The 17,538-nt window shown below is 48.2% G+C and overlaps 1 protein-coding gene across 6 annotated transcripts in view; it reads right to left on the reverse strand.

The window, feature by feature from the left end:
* The window catches only part of CASZ1 (castor zinc finger 1), a 435,323-nt gene that overhangs the window by 57,402 nt on the left and 360,383 nt on the right, over nucleotides 1–17,538 (reverse strand). For all 6 annotated transcript variants that reach the window (XM_081015954.1, XM_081015956.1, XM_081015955.1 and 3 more), the window contains one exon: nucleotides 10,594–11,190. In XM_081015954.1, coding sequence (XP_080872080.1) covers nucleotides 10,594–11,190 — 597 coding nt within the window. The remainder of the gene's footprint in view (nucleotides 1–10,593; nucleotides 11,191–17,538) is intronic.

The raw sequence follows: 17,538 nt of genomic DNA on the forward strand, positions 1-17,538 counted from the left end.
TTTGCATGGTGGCAGTGCTCCTGTTGCGGCGCACCTTGGATCATTTCATCAAATTAGTCACATCACTAAAACTTTTCTATGGTCTCCAAAGCATGAACCTTCCTAGAGCAAGGGCCATAGCTCAGAGACAGAGCACCTGCTTGGCATGCAGAAGGTCCCTGGATTGATCCCCAATGGCATCTCCAGGTACAGCTTGGAGGGAACATTGCCTGAAATGCTGCTGCCAGTCAGTGTGGGAGATACTGAGAAAGATGGACCAATGGTCTGGTTTCCTGTAAGGCTGCTCCCAGTGTCCCTAATGTCTTAAGGAAAGGGCCACAGTTCAGTTAGAGAGCATCTGCTTTACAGGCAGAAGGTCCCAGAATCATTTGCAGGCAGGTCTGGGAGAGACCTGTGTCTGAAATTCTGGAAAGCCACTGCCGATTGGCGTGGAAGGGCTAGTTACCCCTTCTCTCGCCTATTGCTGCCCTGGCGCTGTGGGTTAAACTACAGAGCCTAGGACTTGCCGATCAGAAGGTCGGCGGTTCGAATCCCCGCGACAGGGTGAGCTCCCATTGCTCGGTCCCTGCTCCTGCGAACCTAGCAGTTCAAAACCACATCAAAGTGCAAGTAGATAAATAGGTACCGCTCTGGCGGGAAGGTAAACGGCGTTTCCGTGCGCTGGTCTGGTTCTCCAGAAGCGGCTTAGTCATGCTGGCCACATGACCCTGAAGCTGTACGCCGGCTCCCTCGGCCAATAAAACAAGATGAGCGCCACAACCCCAGAGTCGGCCACAACTGGACCTAATGGTCAGGGGTCCCTTTACCTTCACCTTTACCTTTACCTAAAGACATCTCCCATGCTGGGATTAGACCCAAAAATAAACCCATGTCAGCAGAAGGGTTTTTTAAAAGCCTAAATGATGCATGGGAGGTTGAGGGAGAAGAGGGTGCCTGCGGGAAGCAGAAGCCCCTCGGGTGACATCTCAGCTGCAGGCTGACAGCTATTTACTCCTGTGTCAAGACCACAAGTGAGTCATTGGTCTGGCTTGGAGTGGGCGATGGAGGAAGAGAGAACTGGGAGAGGGAGGGCACTGGGAGAGATGAGAGCAAGGCAGAGATGGAGGGCCCTTCTATTGTTGACTGACCCCTTCTGCCTTAAGGGAGGCAAACAGATTTATTGAGAGGTGTAGGAATGGTGGCTTTGGCCGTGGGGATCCACCTGCGCCACTGCCTCCCCAGCCACCCTGGTGCGCCACGAGCATCGCATTCCATGTCCGCCAGCCCGCAACATTAAAGGCTTCCTTCCTTGCCGTTTCACTGCCTCTCCCTGGCGTAACACGAGAGCCCCGTCAAAAGCAGTTAATCCCGTACAATCCCGAATCTCCCAGGTCTAAGATTTCCCTGTTCCTGATAAATCTGCCTTCCTCCTTTTTCTGCTTTTCATCTCTCTTCAGACCTGAAAAATGATCTCTCTCCCTCTCCCGCCTCTTTGACACCCGCCCGGCTCCGCTCAACTCCCGGGGCCTGATGCGGTGAAATCCCATCCAGGTCAGAATAAAAACCACACGGAGAGCAGAGAGGGAATCCAAAAGGGAAATTAAACTATTACCGGTTTTAACAGCTCCCTTGGAAGTTTGCAGTGGCAGGTGGGCAGGGGAACAGAAAGGAACTTTCTCCTTCTCTCTCTCTCTCTCTCTCTCTCTCTCTCTCTCTCTCTGTACTCAATGATTTTTTGATGATTATTATTTTTTTATGGTGGTGCCATTGCTCAAAAGAATCCTTTTTGCCAGGGGTCCCAATCAGAACATGCAAAGATCCACCACCTCAAAGGGTGACCCAGACGGAGGCTGGAAAAGTGGGGTGCAGGGGGGGCTCCTTTCTGCAGCACTGGGAATTTGAGAGCAAGTGGAAAGCAACTATTTCAAGCACATATGCCACCCCCACAGAACCCTGGGACCTGCAGTTTGCTAAGGGTGCTTGGGATTGTAGTTCTCCAAGGGGCTAAAACATATTTCTCAGGAATCCTTTTTTCTTTTTCAGGGAGTGGGAGAACATGTTTTAGATGTATGGTAGCCTTAACGTCCTCCCTGGGCTTTTGGGACTCTTGCTGGAATTTCCTGGAGGGTCGTACTCTGTGCTCCTGTAGGAGGAGAGGGGGTCCAAATGGGGTCCCCCCTCCCTCTGATTCTGTTGCTGACCATTTGTGGGCATTCCCCAAAGAGCAGAGATCTGAAGGTGCTTGTGGCTGGCTCAGAGCAACTCTGCTATCGCAAAAGGATCCCGAATTAGCAAAAGAAAAAAAGGAAAGAAAAAAAAGGAAGCGTCCCGAAAGGGACTAAAAATAGCTCACAGCAACACACTATATATGGAGGGGAAATTAAAACACCCAAATGGAGGAGAAGGTCTGGACTTTGGGGGGGACGGGGAGGGTGTCCCAAAGACAGCGCATCGTTTTCTATTCTAACCAGAAAAATTGGGCGGGATGGGGGGGTGAGTCTGGAGGGAGACCTTGCCCAAGCAGGGAGGGATTTGATAAAGCAGGTGGCATCATTGGTAGTTTGGGGCATAGGTTGTTGGGCATAGTCCTGATCCCAAGCCCTTGCCGGCCTTGTAAGCATACATAGAACTCTCTGCAAGCAAAGAATATGTCCCCCCCCCCCCGTGTTGCCCCATAAGAAAAAATCCAAAATACATAGCAGGGCAGTACCTTTATTAAGCCAGTCAATGAATAGTGAGTCAGCTTTACAGAGTTCTCCAGGGCTCTTCAGAAAGGCTGGATATTTAGCAAAGCAGGAGGGAGAAAAAAGCTGACTGTGTTAAAGGTCACATCCACACCACACAGCTTTCTCTGAAGGAACCCTAGGAACTGTAGTTCGCCCACCACAGAGCTACAATCCCCAACACCTGTTGTAAACTACAGTTCCCAGGATTCTTTGGGGAAAGTCATGTGCTTTAAATGCATGGTGCGGTTGTGACCAAAGTCTCCATAGGTCTCAGTCCCAATAAATTTGGCCAGCCTTTGCCAACCAGGTGCCCTACAGCTCCTTTGGACTACCACTCAGCTGGGGCTGAAAGGAGTTGTCGTTCAAAAACAGCTGGAAAACACCAGGTTGGCAAAGGCTAGATTAGATTCTCCAGTGCAGGTTTCAGGGTTCATGTGGAGATGCACAAGATGCCAAGAAGATCATGAGCATATCCAACTACCCGTGTCCCAAACTACCAGTGATCTGGTTGTTTGAAATATTAGAACCCAGCAGTTCTCTTAATTTGCCACCAGCCTTAAGCAAAATAAGACTCAGCAAGGGCATCTGCCCTTTCCCTGGGGCACGTCCCTTTGCAGTAAGACTAGAAGAACCTTGGCTACCAATCGCACCCAGGGCTTCTGAAAGAGTTCCCTTGTTGTGGAAAAGAAAAGAGAGGGGAGGCTGGGGAAGGGAAGAACCCTGCCTTGTGCAAAGATGTTTTAGAACATTTCTATTCTGCATCCATTCACATCCATTTAAAAACCGTTCAAAAACTAGAAAGGAACAACAACATGCTCCACAAATAATGCAATATATAGAATCTGGATAAACCACGAAAAAGCAGAGTGATGAAATCTGCACAAAGGTTGGGCAGTAAGAGACAGAGGACAAGGCAAGCCTGTGTATGCAGATGGGATGAGAGGCTTCTCAGGAAACTATAGATCACGATCACACACACACATACATACACACGGCTGGTGTTTTATTTGAGGATGTGTCCTGCAACCTGTTCTTGACACTATCTTAGTGCATGACTCTTCAGTGCTACTGCGTTATAGCTGTCCAGAGGGAGCTATGGTGTAACAAAAGCAGGACATCACCACCGAGCATATCTGGTATGAAAAGTGACGAGATTTCAGCAGGAAGTTATAGCCTATGTGCCAAAACAGTGTGAATGCCTCCAAAACTTTGCAGGCACAATGGAGCATTGAAGGCATCGTGAGTACGAACCATCATGAATGTGCAATGAAAAGAATGCCTGAAGGGGCCTCCAGGTAGGTGTGGAGTCAAAACAGAGAAGGAAGATGCTCTAAACATATATTTTACCAGCATCTGACCCATTCCACCAGCAGAAGAGATGGGAAGCAGAGCTCATTCCATGAGCTTTGCCAGAAGATCCTCCTACACCTGATTGATGCAAGCTGATCATTATAAGAACAACTGTTTAAGAAACAACTGTTTAAGAATTGGTCCCTGAATTTGTTTCCCTGCCCCCTCTTCCCTCCTTGCCACTTTCCCCTTGTGTGTTATGCTTGTCTTAGATTGTAAGCCTGTGTGGGCAGGGGACGGTCTTGTTTTAATTGAATGTACGTAAGCCGCTCCAGAAACTTTTCTGGCTAAAGAAGGGGGTCCAAATGCTCTCAATAAATAAATTGGCAACTCTTTCTTTATGATCCTGCTTTCTGTGTCCAAGGGAGACTTTTGTGTGTGTTGCGTAAACAGTTGGGGGTAGCTCGCGTGGAGCCTAAAAGTTCCAACCGAATGTCTGGTATGATTTAATAGTTGTATGTAACTTCTCCATAACCAAGGGAAACTTAAAAGGTAGCTCACAACAGCAACAAGAGAAATAATGTTTCAACAATCTATGGAACCAAACCTCTGCTTTTATCTACTTGCAGAACACCAGACACAAGTTTCAGCTGTGCACATCAGTTTCATAGTTTCTCTCTTACAATTACACACAAAGAGTGTTCAGGGATGCTACTCTCTCCCTAATTTTTCTGAAGAGCTGCTGCCAGCCAGTGTAGACTAGAGATGGGAGAGGAATTCAACTTTGTTTGCATCTGAATGAGAAGCTACCTAAATCCGCATTTCTCGAACCAAACACAAAGAGAAACCCAGCTATTCTTCAAATTTTGCATTTCTCTGAATTTTGCAATGCCTTTCTCCAACCTAATAATGGGCACAAAGATGCACATGCTAGGGAAAGGTGTGCATAAAGATGCATCTGTTACTGAAAACCCCATACAAAAATGCATTAGACTGGGGGAAATGGCTTGCAAAACTGCATACAAAAGTGTGTTCAGTAGAAATCCATACTAAAATGCTGGAGAATTTTCATGAGGATTTTTTTGTAAAAAGTGAAAGAAAGCCAATCACTGAGGAAAGGTGAACTGTATTTACGATTTGGAAAAGAAAGAAAAAAAGACACTGGGAGATAACAAAATACACAGATTCATCCACTCCTAGAGAATTGCTGAGCTAGGTGAACCATGGGTCAGTATCAGCTAGCATCCTCCAGTCCTACCAAGCACTGTGCCTGACCACTGGCCATGGTGGCTGGGGCTGATTGGAGTTGCAATCCAACAACCACATGGGTGAGGCACCTCCTTTGCACGCAGAAGGTCCTGGGTTCAATCCCTGGCATCTCCAAGAAGGGCCACGTCTGAAATCTCAGAGAGCCACTGTCAGCCAGGGCAGACAATATTTAGCTAGATGGACCAATGGCCTGACTCAGTCTAAGGCAGCTTCCTGGGTTGCAAACATCTGGGATGCACCATGCCAGCTGCCCCTCGAGTAGCTACTTAAAACTAGGGTATGGAAAGCTGTGCATATCTCCCTCTCCAGAATTGGGGGTTTGAAGCTGCAAGATGCTGAAGCAAAATCGGCTCAGCCCTGAATGCTGCCTAGATGGGAGGCCCCATGGAAACCATGCGCCAGCTGCTCTGAGTAACGTGGAAGGTGAGCAGGGTGGAAGCAAAACAAGGAACAAAACTGCACACAGAAACACCGGCCAAACTGGGAGTGAGGATTCGCACAGCCACTTCGCACAGCACTGCCTGCTATTATCGTCAAAACAGCAGACGGACTTTGCCAGGTCAGGCCAAAGGTCTGTCGGATCCAGCAGCCTGCCTGCTGCAGACGCCCTCACTGCCAAGGAGATCTGCGGCGGAAGCCACCTGCTGCTATGTGTCCCCTGGTGCCTGGTACTCAGCGCCTCTGCATACGAAGGATCCATATTTGGCTCTCACGGCTGAGTGCTGTCGATCAGCTGATCCGCCGTGAATTTCTCTCCCTGCTTGCTCACCTAGAAGGTGGCACACAATCTGGGTGGGAACCTTTGTCAATCCAGGCTTTGGAAAAGGTGCCATGTGGTGGGAAATAACCCTGCCAGATGGTGCTGTTTAACTCCCTGCGGGCTGGCAGGCTCGACTATGCGTTCCCAGAAGTATTCCCCATTCCCCATAACTGTATATTTTTTTGGGTGCCTCTGCAAACAGGAAAGGCAACCAAAGAAGCTAGACTGGGGAGGGGTGGCGGGGGAAAATTAAAACAAACTTAAGCACCGAGTCCGGGCTCAATCACCTTGTGCTGGCGACAGACAAGGGCTTTTCCTATCAAAGGAAACTGAAGGTCACACTTTTCCTCATTGATCTTGCAATGTTTGTTAATTACTCTGTCACTGATGTGGCGAAGGATAATTAAACAGCTCTGTTTATATCTTATATGCATAATTATGCGCGTTGCCACTGAACTCGCGAAGGCTGGAGAAGAGGGAAGGGACAGATGAACAGAGATGAGTTTCAGTTGCGTTATTAAGGGGGAGCGCGGGGTGGGGGTGGGGAAGCTGGGGCCCACATACACAAAAGGGAGAAACTTTGATGGATTGGCGAGATCAGGGGGGCTTGTCGAGATGTGGGAAAGAGGGCAAAGTGTCGAGCAAAGTTATTAAACCTGAATGGGAGTTTAGACTTCATTTGAAGATGCCCTTCTCTCTCTCTCTCTGATTCTCTATTTCTTTTTGGGGGGTTGCAGTAGTTCTGGTAACTCAATCTTGAATCTCCCTGTGCTGAAAGCTAGCTTTTTTACACATCCACTTCTTTTGGAAAGCTTTCTCTTATCTTTTTGCCAGCGATGGGGTGGTGGTGGGGTTTGGAGCCCCATATTTAGTCTCTGCCTTCCTGCCAGCCACCTCTGCCTCAATTTCAGAATCTTCCCAGAACAAAAGCACCTATATCATGACTGTTTAAGTTCTCCATAAACCTCTCTGGCCCTCATTGTGTCCTGGTTCAAACACTGTGCTCTCTGCTGGAGGGGTGGTGGGAATCTGTGGCTCTGTGCAGTTGTGGTGATGTTTAAAGTCACTTCTTGCACTGGGTTTAATTGGATTGTATGGAACTGGCCTACAGCAGCACCCATAATTCTGTGGGGCCCAGCCAGGCAGGACTGGGTAATCTGCAGTCAGTCTGGTCCATCTGATGGTCATAACGAAATCTTACATTTCTTTTTTTTTGCTCCCCTTGCTTTGCACACATTCACCAACAATTGTTCCCTTTCCAGCCCTATATGAAAGACCGCCTCTATCCCTACAGACCCTCTCTACTGTTAAGGCTGGAAAAGGGGTGCCTCTTGGCAGTTCCTCAAAATTGGGGGTGGTTGGGGGGCTGGGAGGTGGAGGGCTTTCTTTGTGGCAGAGCAGTCCCTAAACTGTGGAACTCCCTCCCCACAAAAAAAAGTCAGGCATCTTGGGCTGCATACACTTCCTACATTTAAAGCACACGACTTCTCCCAAAGGATCTTGGGAGCTGTAGTTCACCCTCCTCCCACAGAGCTGCCATTCCCAACATCTTAAACCAACTACAGTTCCCAGGATTCTTTAGAGAAAGACATATACTTTAAATGTATGGCGTGTACACAGCCTCTCCTGCACAGCTGAAGACACCCCTCTTTGCACTGTTAAGATATTCTGTTTTGCTGAATTTATACTGTTCTGTTCTGGCTGGAAGAGTTTGGCTTGCTTTTATAGTTGTAACTATTTCATCTGCATTTTTATATATGTATATATAAACCACATATTATATTGTTAGAACCTGCCCCCAGGACCTTACGGTGAAAGATGGGTAAGAAATCTTAAAAATAAATAAAATAATGTAATTAATTTCAGTTGGGTCTGCTCTGAGTACGACTTAGGCAGACACAACCCCATCTCCTCACAGTTGCCGGTTAAGGTACTTTTGCACACACAAAAACCTCTCCCTCTTCCTTGTTAAACTGCGTCCTTTTACCTTTTCCACTTTATCTAGATTGAAAAGACTGGGCAGAGAGCATAGTGAGTTCAGATAACAACCACCAGAGTTTGAATAATGGGGCATTTTGCCAGCTCTCCAGGAAGCGAGTGGAACTTTCCCTACTATGGGTGAGGTCTGCAGAGAGGTTTTTCTCTCTCCCCCCCCCGCTTCCCCCCAAAGCAATAAATTCTTGCTTTCTTAACGAAAAAGTAGACTAAAGAAAGTCAAGGAAGGTGGGGCTGGGGAGAGAGAATGCACGCAGGCTGAAAGAAAGAGCGAAAAAGACTAACCCCCTAGCAGAACAATGGCCAATTATTGCATTAAGATCAGCAGAGGGGGACTTTTTGGTAGTCCCACCGTCCTAAAAAGTTTGGGGTTTGGGGTGGGATGGCCTCAGAGGAAAAAAAGGCATTCTCCAAGGAAGTTCCTAGCTTGTAGAATTCCCTCTCTACAGAGCTGTGCCTTGCACCTTCATTATATAATTTCCACCGTACACTGAGGACATACCTCTTGACACCTGAAATATATAGAGTTGTACCTCGGTTTATGAACTTAATCCGTTCCAGAAGTCCGTTCTTAAACTGAAACCATTCTTAACCTGAGAAGCGCTTTCCCTAATGAGGCCTCCCACCGCCGGTGCCTTTCCACCGTTCGATTTTCATTTATAGACCAAGGTAAAGTTTGCAAACCGGGACACTACTTCCGGTTTTGCGGAGTTCTTTAACCGAATAGTTTGTAAACAGGGCTGTTCTTTAACCAAGGTACCACTTATGTATTTTCAAGACACACACTATTGCTACAATAATAATTTGTTTTAAACTATCTTTAATGCTTAAATCGTTGAAACCTGGCCCGTGACCTAGTGGGGAAGGGCAGGTAACAAACTGACAATGATTATGATGGTTTAAGATTTGTTTATGGATTTTATGGAATTGCAAACCATAACGTAACTCCCCTCCTTCCCCCTCATTCCATACATAATAGCCAAAAGCACACATTCCCCGGAGATGTAAGCAAGCGATGTTAAGTGGTAATAATAGTAACAACAGCAATGGTAATATTGAAAACCGCCTTGGGAAGGTAGTTTTGTCCCGGGAAGAGGTTGGAAAAAAAGCACATGCATAAGGTAGATAAATAAAAACAACAAGGAAGGCAACAATTTAAAAAAAGGAAGGGAAATTAAACTCGCCGTAGAACAGCTCCCAGGGTAGGAAGAGCTGGGAAAAGAGAGAAGTCTCGTTCATGCTAATGTGTCCGCCAGGCAGGCCTGAGCGGTGGCAGGCAGAGGTGTCACAGAAGGAGCTGCTGCTGTTTTGTCGCTGAGCCAGTGGCGGCCAAAATTCCTCTAGAGGGGAAGGCCGAGGGAAAGAAGCCGCTTCTCTGTTCTGCCAGCACATCTCCCCGCTCAGCTGAGCTCTGTGTTCCATGTCCCTGTCTTCATTCCTTTCTCTCCCCTTCGAGGGAAGAGGGGAAGCAATTGTGGAGGGGGGGCTGGAAGGGGGAGGCGGAGGGCCTGGCGGCTGTGTCAGAGGGGCCAAGGGCCCAACTCTGACACACACTTGTGCAAGGACACATGAGCACAAGCACTAAGCCAGCACTCTTTTCATGGTATGTGCCGTAACAATGTTCTGCGAAGCTGGCTGAACACATCTGCAAGCGCATGCACAGACAATAAAGCAGAAAGAAGGAAGGGAATATATTCTGATTTTCTTCAGGAGTTCTGGCGATGGTGCTGAAGCTGCAGTTGTATGTTGTTATCGATGGAGTTTCATTTAACTCGCCATTTTATACTTTTTTTAATGTATGGCATTAGATGGTTAGGTCCAATCTTGCACTCACTTACTTGGGACTAGGGACAGTTAGCACTCGGCGGGGCTTAATTTCAAGTGGGCATATATGGAGTTGCACTGTAAAATTGAGTAGCTGCAATTAATATTTTAAATAAGTTGAAATAATACTTATTGTTATTTTAGCCTACTAAATTATATATATTAATAAGCATATATATATATATATATATATATATATATATATATATATATATGGGGATTGTCCTCATTTATTATAAATGTTCAAGGTACCATTGATTGTTTTAAGTGGCTACTACAATAGATTAGTCACATTTCAAAATCCCTTTTTAAAATAGAACTAATTGCATTTTGCTTTTAAACGGAGTGTTGGGGCTAGCCCACAATGTGGGGTTCAGGGACTGCCTAGGCATCCTTTGACACAGGGAATATGCTGCTCATTGCTGAAGGGGATAAAAAGCTACCTAGGTCAGCCCCTCACGCCATCCCACCCACTGGAGTCCAGAATACAGAATGCTGTGTGCAGGGAGCAGATGATCTGCAAGAGGGACTTACAGAGCAATACCTGTAGGCAAGTTGTGTGAGTAAGCCAAGGTGCACGCAACAGGAAATGCTCCCCCCCCCCAAAAAAAGAAGAGCCACCAACCCAGTAACAGCTGGGTAGAAATTTGTTAGGATGATCAAACAGACCCCGGATCCATCCAGCAAACGTACCGGTTTTTCAGTGCCCAAGAAAGAGCCTAACAGAGATGCCATCCTAGGCAGCCTTACCTGAGGCAGCTCCTCCACCTAGCTTGGAGACCACCTCACTGCTGGGACCCCGGAAGCTTTCGTCCTTCGAGGGAGGCCCATCCGAATCCCGTTCATCCAGGAAGCTGCTGCCATCTTGGGGTCCCCTCAGTGGCTCGGCCTCATCCACGTTGTCCTCTTCATCACTGCACCCCTTGGGCTGTACCATATACACACCTTCGGGGGGCACCTCAGCGCCCTCGGAGCCCCTGGGTTCCTTGCTCTCGATGCGCCCCAGCAAGGAGTCTTCGCTGTACTCCCCGTTGACCCACTTTTCAATCACTTCCCTTCGCTTGTCCTCCTCAATCTTCTGCACACGGTCGACCCCCTCGGGGAACTCTGGGCCCAGTTCCTTGGCCCCAGGCCGGGCGATATCCTTTGCGGTGGTGAGGGTGCCCCCACCAGCGCTCTCCCGACCCAGGGGAGGCTTTTCGGCATGCGCCCGCTCGGGTCCCTTGTGGTCAACAACGACCTGGCGGCTGAGCTTAGCACAGATCGCATTCAGCTTCAAGCCACCTTTGCGCTTGGCAGCCATCTTGGGGTTACCTGAGGTTCTGTCAGTGCATATAGTTCTTTCAGCTGGAGGGAAGAAACAAAAAGAGAGAGAGAAAGCGAGACAGTTAGAGGGTGGGGTAGTCTCCAATGCATCCAAAGCAGGTTTGAATACCGTTCAAATAACCGAAAGAAGAATAAACAAGTGGACTAAATCACAATTGGCTTCATCCCAAAGCAAATCCACACAAGCAAATTAGCAGTTTCTTCATTATTTACATTCTGTGCTTCCTGTAAGGAGCTCAGGGGCTCCCTCCCTTTCACTGTCACAATGACCCTGTGAGGTAGGCTAGCTGTGGAGATCATGATGGGCCCGGTGCCACTCAGTGAGCTTTGTGGCTGATTTAGCAGTGATTTGAACTCATATCTTCCTGGTCTAACGCTCTGCCTGTTACACCACACTGACCACCTTTCCACAATCCCACAGTGAGTTGAGCAGATTCCTGGAGCATTTGCTTGGGCAGCTGTGTGGCAAGGTGGTTAGAGCATGAGCTCTGGGCATGAGGAAGCCACACTCACAATCCCCCGCTCAACTAAGGCTCTCGGGTTAGTCTTGGGTGAGTCCTACTTCCACAGTCTATGAGTCCCATAAAATTCAAAAGCTTTAATTAGACACATTTCTGGCTTTGCTAATATCGTCTGCCTTGTTCGTTTTGTTTTGGGTTTCTCTTCTCTTGCTGATGAGGAATCCCTAGGTTTCACTCAAGGTATGAGGCAGATTTGGGTAAAACAGCTGCGCTTTACGTTTTCAAAAAATGGGGAGCAGCCAGAAACCTCACCATAACCTAATATTGCTGGCATCTCAGCAGAGACTTACTCTGGTCAGGCTCCAATCACCATCTTAAAACTGAACCCAAGCCCATCCAGTGGTTACAACATCCAGCCCAAATATTGTACGTTTAAAAGTCCCCCCCCCCTCCTCATCTCAGGCACTCCCTGTTCTGTGTAACACCTGAGCCTGAGGAAGGGTTTGCTTCCCATTTTGTGACACTTTGGTTGGTCCTCATAAAGGTATTGCCTAACAATAGAAACTGGAGTTGTCGTTTTTTCTCTTATGGATCAACACAGCTGCCTTTTTATCTTTACATCATTGAGGTTGCATCCTCATGCCTAAGACACTTTTGGTTTGCAACACTTTCAGAAGGGAGCACAGGAGGGGAGAATTTATAGTCCACTGGCTATCAAACCGATAGCATGAGCTTCCCACAACTGCTCCAACAGCGGTGTGGCTTTAGAAAAGGACGAGACACCCTACCCCAAAGCAGCTTAAGGATGCAGCCTCCCCTCCCCTGATGTTGGGGTGAGAGGAAGAGACAGAGACCTAGGTCCACACCCCTCACTTGTGTCAGTGCCTCTTTCAGGAAGGGTCCAGGCAGCCGTTCGAGTCATGTGCTTGGCACAGCGATTGCCCCAGAGCCTGAAGCTTTTGCAGCACGGTGGCTCACGGCAAGACAGCCTGCCCGTCTCCTAACAGCAGGAGTCAGCAATGCAATAAGGCTCACACGCAACAGGCTCGTTGCTGAGCATGGAGGAGGTTGCTGACACATTGCAGGTACACTGTGGGTTGGAGAAACCAAAGTAGATTCTCCTTTGGACAGAGTTTCCATTCACTGCTCAGAAGAACCCCCCTTCTCTCTTCCTCTCCCGCTATTTTACCTGCTCTTCCCTCACTCAGTACCTAGTTCTGCCCAGCTGCAAAAACAGATTCATGGAGGGGAAAGGACGAGAAGGATGCTTTCAACTTGCTCCCAAAGAGCAAGATTTCCCTTGCTGCTTGTAAAAAAGCTTCTGGGTCTCTTGTATTCTCCCTCCCCCCGTCCCGATAAAAATGAATGATTCTGGTTTGAGGTCCCGAAACACAGAAGGAGGTTGTGATCTATCAGACCCCCAGCGACGTGCCCGGGAGCCATTGTGACATCCCCCTAATCCTCCAGCCTGACAGTCCAACGCAAACAGCCTGAAACTTTAGACTCTCTCTCTTCCTCCGACAGCCAGCGTGTGGCTGCTTAACATTAGCGGCTGACAGCTCTGGGCACGCTCTCCTGCCAAGAGCAGCAGAAGAGAAACAAAATCGGCCACAAGCCGCCCAGGAAACCATGGCCAGGGAGGAGAGGATATCATCCCCCCCATAGAGCCCTCCTAGGCGAGGGAAACAAGACAGCGGCACCCACAGCTCTTCTGGATCTGAAAGCCAAAGGCCTTAGCAGCTCCTGCATCATGAACAGCCCATTTATGATGAGGCCCAGGTGGCGACGACCTAGGATGGGCCCTGCAACACATTTTAGGTGTTGTTCAGTTGCTTTGGGCATATCCAGGAAATTGCTCCTCTTTTTTGCTCTTTTTTGGGGAGCAGAGGACAGCATAGCCTGGGTCTTTCTATGTACAGCGTTCAGTCCATACCCCATTTAATTGCCACATTTTTCATGGGCTTTGAGGTCAAAGCCAGACAGAGCTCAGGCAAAGGCAGGTGATCAGATGTTTTTTCCCCCTGAGCAGCAAGGAGCAAGATCCAAGTTGCTAAAAGCCTCTTGGCTCAAGGTGGGAGGTCTGCAATCCATGCAAAAAACCTGAATCGCCCTTCTCCCTTTGTTCCTCTCACCCACAAATATGCGATTTCCAGATAATAGCAAAACAAAAAAGACACACACCTGTGCTATTGACACACCCACCCATGTACTCCCAGGAGAGCACACACCATGTACACACCCCAATACATCGAGGCTCCAGTGACACACAAACACGTGCGCTCTCACTCTCACACCCTCCTGTGTCATGTTGGCTCAGGGGAATCCAGGTCACTGTTTCGTCACTGTGCTTCCCTGGCCCCACCTGATCCGGAAAGCTCAACCAAGGCCTGTTAAACTCAGGGCAGAGTCCTGCCCTCAGCTACACCTAAGTTGGAGAATCAAATGAGGTTAAGGTGGGTGGAACGGAGCATCAAAACCAGCTCTGCTAAACAGATCAGCCAAAGCTCTCAAGAGGGGAGGGCACTGTTTTAAACGGGGAGGAGGGGTGCACCCATATGCTTTGAAGAAAAGATGGCTTGGGGAACGTAGCTGAAGGAAAAAGGTTTGGACAGCAGCCTCTGAGGCAGGCCATCAGGCCACTGATGATTCAGCACAGGGAGAGAGAGCGCTTCTGCAACACACACCAAGGTCCAGCACAGATCTTTTCTACAGGACAGGCCTTCCTCAGCCTGCTGGAGGCATCGAGGTGTCAGATCCTATCAGCGGCCCCCCGAAAGAAAGCCCCCTCCTGGCCTCAGCACAAACGGACATCTCTCCAACTCTCTCTGTCCACCGCCCCTCCTTCATCCGTTTCCACCCTTCCACAACTTCCTCGGGATGAGGGACAGTCCCGTCATCCCAGAAGGAAGAAACCAAAGACACGTAGAGATGGCCAAACGATTCTATAAATATTTATCTAAAGGAAAAGGATGGTGGGCAGCAGAGTGGGGGAGAAATATTGCTGCGAGGATGTGGAATATCCCACAGACATGGCTCACCTCCTGGCCTATCGAAGAGCCCTGCAGCTGGATCAGGCCAGTGGCCCATCTACTCCTGCACTCTGTTCTCACAACCGCATGCCCCAAGAGGAAGCACACTAGCACCATTCTCCCCTCCTACCACTTTCAGCAACTGGTATTTAAGAAACACTGAGACTTCAACAGAGGAGGGAGAACCGCAAATGTTTTGCAGCTCCAAAAGATGAGGGGATTTTTAAAAGGCACTTCTCTGAGGCTTAGGCATCTTGACCAGCTCCTCACAGCTCTGCCATCAAAGTGCAGGGCACCTTAGAAATTGGCAGAGGACGAGTCTTTTAATCTCAGGGTTGTGGGTTCGAGCCGTGTTGGGCAACAGATTCCTGTATTGCAGGGGGTTGGACTAGATGGCCCTTGTGGTCCCTTCCAATTCTATGGTTCTATGAAATAATAATTTTAAAATCTGCTAATTTTTATTTAAGTACCGAACCCCCTAGGGGCTTACTATCTAAAATTTAGTAGCAAAGGAGGCAACAGAGGGAGGAGTCACAGAGGTACTTGGGCAAGGATACACACAAATGCAGTTATACATGGGCGCTTACTTCAACTGTAGCTAATTTAACTCGCTGCTCCTTCCTTTGATCAAATTTTCCCACCGGTTGAAATAGCAGAATGGTGATGCAAAGAGCTAACAATCCAAGGGCGGAGCTGCTTTCTAGCCCTTTTCCCACATGGAAAACCTGCTTTTCGCTTTTTGCAATCCTCAGTCTGGTGAGACAGTTGCTGGTGCTGCCACTTTGACAGTGGGAGGCCAATAGGGGCACTTTCAACACTGATGGGCTAGTTTTCTATTTGCAGGCATCTCCCCCTCCCTTTTTTTAAACAGATAAAAATAAAACTCTTATGGCATCCTCTACCTGACACATGAAGAAGGGCAACACATTATATCTCCCTCTGCCTTAAAAGGGGATTAGACAAATTTCTGGAGGATAAGGCAGTCGGTTGCTGCTAGCCACAGTGGCAATGTTCTGTCTCCACTCTTGGAGGCAGTTTGTCTCTGAATACTGGAAACCACAGGAGGAGAGTGCTCTTGCACTTAGGTCCTGCTTGTCAGCTTCTTAAGGGCACCTGGTGGGCCACTGTGAGAACAGGATGCCAGATTAGATGGACCACTGGCCTGATATTATGTTCTTTACTTCTCTGTCCTGCTGCAGAATCTGTCTTAGCATGTAGTATGTGCAAAGTCTGATGGGCAGTTGATGCAGAAAAGGCATTCCTGGGAGCAAAGCAGCCTAGCCCCCACCCCCACGAACTCTGCACCAGCCTCAGTTCTACATTTAGTGCCTTGCGAAAGATCCCAGGCTAAGTAAACATCCCCTATGATTTTCTTCTCCCGAAAAGAAATGTTTTGATTTCACATCAATCCAAGGAAGCAGTTTATAACCCATGCCTGTCACAGAGACTTTTTCATCTCTGCCCAGGACAAACTCTCCCACATGCTGTATTTACACTGAATGCTTCCTGTGAAAACAATGCAGCTGAAAAGTTTACACCCGTGTGGCGTGGCAGGCAGAAAGATGGCCCCCTCCCGCTTAGAGCAGCTGAGAGCCTGAAGAGGGGGAGAAAGAAACAGGACTCAGGAACTTGCAAACCTGGGGAAACCACGAGAACTCCCAACTGCATTTTAAATGAAAAGCAGCCTTCTAGTCCTCATGGTAGTAGCAGAAATGAGCCAGGAAATGCAACAGTGGAAATTGCACTAAACAAGCTATGCAAGGCAGTAGGGTAAACTTTGAGCACAAATGCCCATGAGTATGGGTTGAGCAGCATGTTTTGAGCTCAGTATTATTCAGCAATTGCTCCTCACAAGAAAAAAGTCTGGCGCTGGGCTCATAATTCTGCCAGTTGAAAATCTCAAGTGTCCATATGTAAAAGAAAGGCAAGTATCTAGTCCTCAAGACCAAGGAGGTAGGCTTGAAAGCCTCTGGGTAAAATCGAAAATGTTGTGTGTCTATGTAGCATTCCTAGCAATTGGGGAGAGGTTCTTTAATGGCCTGCTCAGCTCCTTTCTCCTCTTCAGGATTTAGCAGATGCAAAATTATGCAAAATTAAGCAAATATGTGCAAATATGCTTAACTTGCAATCATCTATCCAGGTCAAAGAATCCAGCTTTCTTCTTGGTGTACCATCCGTACTGAAAGCACAGTGCACAAATAGCCTTCAGCCAAACACTCTGGGCAATGCCTATCTGGCGGAGAAAGCGAAGCTTGCTTATTTTACTGTTTTAAGATCTTGCTAGTATATTATTATTATTTTTATTATTATTATTATCCTTAAAGAATCACAGCAAGAAGGTAAATTGAGAGTTAGTGAGTGGGAGTTGGTGAGAGACAGGAGAATGATGAAGAGGTAAATTTTTAAAAACTGGGAAAGAAAAGTGCTGGAAGAGACTCTGAGCTGGGCAGGTGGATTAAGGGACCAAGAGCTGATGGCTGGGGGGGGGGCACTCTTGACTCTAGAGGAAGGGCGTTCCTGGGTATAGAGTGGAGTGGGGTGCTGCTCAAACCCAGCTGAGGATACCCCTGTTGTGGAAGGGAATGGTGGGTGGGGAAAGGAAGCGGGGCTTGCGAGGACTGTCACTTCAGAGGGCTGCGTGGAAAAAAGGAACAGATGGACCTCTCGTATTCTTATTGAAGAATTTTAAGCCCAGCTGAGTAGCTGCGCTCAGGAGGGAAGCCGCCGTGCCAGCTTTCCAGGAGCTGTGAGGGTTTCATCCGATCAATTATTCACAACATTGTTTGGGGCGGTTGAGGGAGGAAATGGCGGGCCAGGCAGACGGGAGTGGATTGGGGGGGGGGGGAGCTTGTTTGCTTGCGTGCGTGTGCTCCTGTGGG

This window comes from Podarcis pityusensis (genome assembly GCF_964106645.2).
Source record: "Podarcis pityusensis genome assembly, chromosome: 8".
Lineage (NCBI taxonomy): Eukaryota > Metazoa > Chordata > Lepidosauria > Squamata > Lacertidae > Podarcis > Podarcis pityusensis.